The sequence below is a fragment of the Lipophrys pholis genome (assembly GCF_963383615.2).
Source record: "Lipophrys pholis genome assembly, chromosome: 8".
Taxonomy (NCBI): domain Eukaryota; kingdom Metazoa; phylum Chordata; class Actinopteri; order Blenniiformes; family Blenniidae; genus Lipophrys; species Lipophrys pholis.
The window spans coordinates 32,030,352-32,037,050 of record NC_137630.1 but is presented as its reverse complement, the minus strand read 5'-3'; the positions used below and the strand labels follow the sequence as shown (position 1 = coordinate 32,037,050).

General features: G+C 48.1%; 1 protein-coding gene across 1 annotated transcript; it reads left to right on the top strand.

Moving 5' to 3' along the window:
* The first annotated feature begins 1,291 nt into the window (after window positions 1–1,291).
* sox18 (SRY-box transcription factor 18) lies at window positions 1,292–6,224 on the top strand. Its single transcript, XM_080468743.1, has 2 exons — window positions 1,292–2,036; window positions 4,300–6,224. Exons 1-2 carry the CDS (start codon window positions 1,943–1,945, stop codon window positions 5,520–5,522), a joined length of 1,317 nt encoding a protein of 438 aa, XP_080324869.1. The 5' UTR covers window positions 1,292–1,942; the 3' UTR covers window positions 5,523–6,224.
* Window positions 6,225–6,699: the final 475 nt, after the last annotated feature.

Genomic DNA, 6,699 nt, shown 5'->3' with positions numbered 1-6,699 from the left:
AAAACCCCTGGACTAGAGGAGCAGTGGTTTGCTCAAAGTTCCTCCCTTTGCAACGTAGCAACAGAAATACTTTATTTTTATATTTTAAGTGGGTCTTTAACTGGATATAAACAATATGTCTGTAATTCAACACACATATCTGAATTTTTTATGATATGAATAGGAAAAAGAGGAATAGAATAGAATAGAATAGAATAGAATAGAACAAAAGCGACAAAGCAGGATTAACTCGTTGTTTTTTCACATTTGCTGAAGGAAATGAATGAAATCAGTGTTCCACTTGTTGAAAGTGTGTTCTCTTGTTCTTACAGTCACATAAATACAATTTTCCAAACATCTAAAAGTTCCACTGTCACTTTTTGGCGCCAGATTAAAACGATCGCATTCTTTTCTTCACATTTGAAGAAGAAACGAGGGAATCTGTCGCCGTCACCAGTAAAGACACGAAACGAGAGGAGCACTCCCACTGTCTGCAAACAATCCTCTCTCTCTCTCTCTCTCTCTCTCTCTCTCTCTCTCTCTCTCTCTCTCTCTCTCTCTCTCTCTCTCTCTCTCTCTCTCTCTCTCTCTCCCCTAGTGAGTTGTCGTTAAGCTCAGCCACTAATCGCTCTGGTTGGGACTGTGGTTGACTGCTTTACCGCTGTCCTGCCCTCAAACACACACACACACACACACACACACACACACACACACACACACACACACACACACACACACACACACACACACACACACACACACACACACACACACACACACACACACACACACACACACATATTTGTTGGCTGTCATTACACATTTGTACCTGCAGATTCTGAGCTTAGGCATTATGGGATGGAGCATTTGTGTGTGTGTGTGTGTGTGTGTGTGTGTGTGTGTGTGTGTGTGTGTGTGTGTGTGTGTGTGTGTGTGTGTGTGTGTGTGTGTGTGTGTGTGTGAGAGAGAGGCTCCACTCTCAGTTGGGCAAAAACAATGGAACCTCTCTGATTACATCTCCCTGTGCAGGCGGACAGGGTGTGTGTGTGTGTGTGTGTGTGTGTGTGTGTGTGTGTGTGTGTGTGTGTGTGTGTGTGTGTGTGTGTGTGTGTGTGTGTGTGTGTGTGTGTGTGTGTGTGTGTGTGTGAGATGCTTCAGTGGGGGAGGAAAGGGTGGCGGTTGCCCCCCCCCCCCCCCTCCGGGTTCCTTCCCCTCGTGGCCGCCTGGCGTCTCATTGGTTAACTCCTCGCCGATACATTTCTCTGATTGGTCCTGGCGGAGTATATAACCACAGCGTGGGTCGGTTGAGTCTGGCCACAAGTTTCAAAACTTTCACGCAAGGCAGACAGAGCGAGACGGCGAGCTGGACGGAGCGAGTGACGGAGGGGAATCGAGTTCTGGACAAAACCACAAGAAGAAGAGAGAAAAAAAGAAAGTTAACAAAGGAAAGAGGCCGAGTCATCGCGGATCGCCGTCAGGGGGAATATCCTGCGTTTGTTTTCTTCCTCGTCTTCCTCCCTCTTCGCACATCTCCATGCTTTGCTTTGGGATTTTTGCTCCCAATCCATCCGACTCTCCTCTCCATCCTTCTTCTCTCCGCCATCCGAGACACTTTCAGTTTCCGTCCAGAACTTTGCAACCCGACGAACTGACACAGACTAAAGCTCGGATCCGATGAATCCGACGGAGCCCAGAGAGACGCTGCTGCTGCTGCACCGCGGCCCGGCGGCCCCGGGGGGCCACTGGACTTCCGGGACCCCGAGTCCCGCCTCCGACCTGGAGATGGGCTTCGAGCAGAGCCTCTCTGGGGACTGCAGCTCGCCCGACGGGATCGGAAACGGCAACCCGAGGAGAGCGGATCCCGGGATTTCCCCGGGTCCCGACCGGAGCCAGGCGGCGGGGGACAGGAAGGCGGCGGCGTGCGGCGGCGGCGGCGGCGGTCGAACAGAGGATCCGCAGGCCCATGAACGCCTTCATGGTGTGGGCGAAGGACGAGAGGAAGCGGCTGGCGCTGCAGAACCCCGACCTGCACAACGCCGTGCTCAGCAAGATGCTCGGTAAGAACCGACCACTTCTCTCACGATCCAGGAGGGAAACAACGTTCTGTCCTCAAAGCAACTCAGAAACCATCTCACACCTCTGACGTACTGAAATGAAGCTTTACTTCTGCTCTCTAACGCCTCATTAAAATGAAGACTGAAGCTAATTCTCTTTTAGAGGATTAACTTTCACGTCATGAGACACGTTTTTCTCTCTTCCATCAACTAAAATTCATCTGGAGCCACAAAACACCTTCAATTATAAAAGATCACGCAGCTTATTGATCTTTCCCGACGTTTCATGACTAGAATTTACAATTAATTTAGTAGTTTTAGCTTTTGGAGGTTTTGATTTTGTATTTTTCTATTTTAGCAAGTTTAGCAGTTTCACTCTTTTTAACCATTTTAAGCAGGAGAGACTTTTGAAAATACGACAAAACGAAATAATAAAAGAGATGATGATAGGATGAAGATTGTTCCAGAAAGCTTCAGAGGAATACAAAGGAAGTGAAGAGTCGCAGGTTGAAGACCCCTGACCCAGTTAATGAACTAAGAAAAAAAAAAACATCGTGGGTTTTGTTGGCAAATAATATATTTCATAATAAAATCAATAGCAGTCAATCTATTTTTCATAGAAATGGTGATTTATGTGTGATTTTGGTGCTTTTCTTGTAGCATCTATCTATCTATCTATCTATCTATCTATCTATCTATCTATCTATCTATTATCTATCTATCTATGTCTCATTTCTTTTTCATAACTACTATAGAGTCAATATAGTGGATAAAAGTAATTAAATATTGGAATAAAGACAAGTAAAGAAAACTTATTTAAAGCAAGTTTTTGTATATTTATCAGTAATTGAGCTAAAATGTTGACCCTGCATATAAAGAGCTTCATTGAGCCACTCTGAAGGGATTCATAGTGTTAACTGAAGCTGACATCTGCAGTGAATTACAGTGGGCAGAGGAGCGGTGGAGTTACACATGTTCAATATTCTGCCAGTCAGATAAATGTCCCATTTCACGCCAGGATCACCACCTTAAAGCAATTTCTGTGTTTTGGGAAAAGTTTTGGAGAAACTTTCTGGTAAATCTCTTCTGCTGGGACGTGCTGGTGAACTGCAGACCTCCAGAGTCCATCCAAACTGACCGCCGTGGCTTTTCTCATCCAGAGACGACTTTTCACTTCGCAGGAGGTCAGATTTTAGAAACGCGCTGCTTTTTGGAGGTGAAGCGTCTAAACGTGAAGGAATATTCCAGTGTGTCGTTGTCGTAACCGTTGAAGAGAAAAGATACGAAAGCAGCTCTGAGGAAAGTGAAAACATTAGGTTTTGTCTTCGGGGCTGAGTTTGTGTCCATGTTTCACATTAATGTAATCACAGCAGACAGCTGGGGCTCATCTGCAGCTCCAGACACTCAAACTCAAACCGCAGCGTTTCTCACAGAAAGTTTCGCATGGCGGACCTCAGAGCCGCCGGCGTCGGCGGCCATGAAGGCATCGCGGAGCTCCAGCATGTTTGTGTGGGAAAGAGGATGTTTAGAGCAGAATCAGACATGTAGAGGCAAGTTTTCCTTCTGTTAACAGGATACACACAGAATCCTCCTCACAGAGGTCGTAGCTGTTCTCTCTTTGTTTGTCGTCGTCAGAAAACTGCATGAAGGGCAGATTGAGGAAATCGAAGAGGTAAATATTCTGTCTGAAAAGTTGAGTTTGTTGTTACACAGCAGCAGTGTCAAACAATTTTAGTCCAGGCGCCACAAACCGGTTTCATCTCGACTGACCCTTAAAATAGAGCCACGATAACGGAAATGTTTTTCTTTACGCAGATGATGAAAATGTTTATATTTTCATTTATGATAAACAATTACGATGGTAAATTACTGAAATCTTAAAATGAAGCCATTTTTAATGAAACGTTCTGGTGCAAAATATACAGTAAAATGTCCCAAAAATAAAAACCCTGTTGCATTCTGAGTGTTTTGACCAACTGACGCTGACTAGGTGGCTCTGAGGCCAGTCTGATCACAGGCTTCATCATCCTAGGGAAAAGAAAAACAGCTGAGTGGTGCATCATGGGGGATTTGAAAAATATGTTTATATACGTCGTGCACCCACGTATACCCGAGTAAACCTTGGACTCCACTGCAGTACCCTGGACTCCAATGCAGTACCCTGGACTCCACTGCAGTACTCGCACAAGGAGAACATGCAAACCCAAACTGTGTATTGTGTCGATGTACGTCTTTAATAATTGTAATTCTTGTGTTTTTCTTCCAGGTCAGTCTTGGAAGGCCTTGAGCGCCACGGACAAGCGGCCGTTTGTCGAGGAGGCCGAGCGGCTGCGAGTCCAACACCTCCAGGACCACCCCAACTACAAGTACAGGCCTCGCCGCAAGAAGACCACCAAGAAGCTGAAGCGGGTGGAACCGGGCCTCCTCCTGCACAGCCTGGCGCAGGGCGGAGCCCCGAGCCTGGGCGTGGGACCAGGCCTCAGCCCCCTGGGGGCAGAAAGCCTCTCCGGAGGTTCTGCCTACGGCCGCCCTGCTCACCACCATCACCCCCACCACCTGCTGTCGTCCCTGGGCCACTTCAGGGACCTGCAGGCCCCCGGACACCCGGACCTGGACAGCTACGGCTTGCCCACCCCAGAGATGTCCCCTCTGGATGTTCTGGAGGACGGAGCCGGGGAATCCGTGTTTTTCCCCCAACATATTCAAGAAGAGGGGGGGATGGGGGGGTGGAGCGGGTACCACCACCTCCACCATCACAACCAGCACTACAGCCATCACTACAACAACCACGCTCCCTCAGGAATGAGTCCGGTCAGAAGCTCCAGACTTGTTGAGTCCAACTTGAGCTCCGTCAACGCCAAGTTGAGCCACCAAATCACCCTGAGGAGTCCCATGAAGGGCCCGCCTCCTCTGCCCGACTCCTCCTGCCCCGCCTCCTACCCCCAGGCCTCCATCGGCCTGCCGGAGAGCATCAAGTGCCACCAGACGCTGGGCGCCGCTCCCGTCAGCTACTTCAGCCAGATGTACGGCAGCGGCGCTCCGGCCGGGTCCCACTTCGCTCCGTCCCACCTGGGGCAGCTTTCCCCTCCTCCTGAAGTCTCTCCCGCATCCTGCTCCTCCTCCTCCATCCCTCCTCCGTCCACCTTCCTCCCCTCCATCCACTTAGACCATTCGAACCCCGACTCCTCCGGTCACCTGACGTCCTCTTGCGCAGAGTTCTGGTCCGAAGTGGACCGGCATGAATTCGACCAGTACGTGAACGTGGGACGGAGTCGAGAGGAGGTGTTTGGATTGGGCGGGGGAGGCGGTGCTGGACCGAAGGTCCTGGCAGGGCGCGGCGGTATGAGTGGTGGTGGCGTTGTGAGCAGTATGATTAACAGGGACGTGAGCAGCATTATGAGCGGTTGTGATGACGGGAGCAGCCCTCTGATATCTGCTCTGTCCGACGCCAGCAGTGCCGTGTACTACAGCGCCTGTATCACCGGCTGATCTGTCCAGGATCTTCTCCTCAGGACCTGGACTCCAGGACCTGGACTCCAGGACTTCCTCCTCCTCCTCCTCCTCCTCCTCCTCCGGCTTCATGTCGCTTCACTTGAACCGTGGCGACATGAAGAGGAGAAAGTCTGCTGGTTAAACTAGTCTCGGCTCATACTTTGGTCAAATTCTTCTGTCACGCCTCACTTTTTTTGAACTTGTCACGTTTGAAGTGAGATGAATCTTTTTTTTATCAGACACTAAGTGTGTCGGGCCAAATATACAGAACTGGAACAAAATGAGATGAATACTGAAGAGTGCCTGAAAACTACTCTGATTACTAAGGCTCCGTTTACACGACAACGTTTCAGGTGAAAACACATGTTTAGCATTTTTGTTTCAGAAAAAACTTCACATTAACACAATGTTTTGAAATCGATGTCCGTTTACATGGAAACAATGTAGTTAGCATGTTGGGCCACTAGTAGGTGCTGTTGTTTGTTTTAGTACTGAAAGCACACACACACACACACACACACACACACACACACACACGCAGAAGAGAACAATCTGCTATAATAAACATAGGCAATGTTCGTACACCGACATTCTAGTGGACAGACCACCAAATTATATTGTTATTATGGTGACTGTCAAAATAAAACCACCAAGTTGGATTGTTATTACGGTGACTGTCAAAATAAAACTACCAAGTTGGACTGTTATTACGGTGTCTGTCAAAATAAAAGCACGAAGTCCAGTAGAATAGGGAGTCATGACCTCACGGGGAAATTCTGTTCTGATTGGCTCTACTGAGCATGTGCAGAAATACTAGTTACTACGGCCGTGGTGACCAGAACCAGTAGTAGCTATTCAGATTAGTTGTGTTTTCCTCGTTTCCATGGTGACGGTGTTGCAGCATTTTCCCAAAATTCCACCCTGGAAGCTGTTTTCAAAAAGTTGCATTGTCAGTGGCTCGGTGCACCGTTGTCATGGAAACTGGTCAAAAAATATTTTCCACTTTTTCACAACTTTGGGATAAAATGCAGTTTTAATCAAAGATGCTGGTTATTACAATTAGCATGACTGATGCTGAATCACAAAGGTTTTTGGAAATTGGTGTTTTATGTAAGTCGGTGTTTTTCAAAGTTTGCGTGCCTGAGGTCCGATTCCCCGTCACAGAGCTCGACTC

Coding starts and splice junctions, on each gene's coding strand:
- sox18 (XM_080468743.1), top strand. CDS start 1,943: ATGAACGCCTTCATGGTGTGGGCGAAGGACGAGAGGAAGCGGCTGGCG. Junction 2,037..4,299: donor CGTGCTCAGCAAGATGCTCG/GTAAGAACCGAC, acceptor TTTTTCTTCCAG/GTCAGTCTTGGAAGGCCTTG.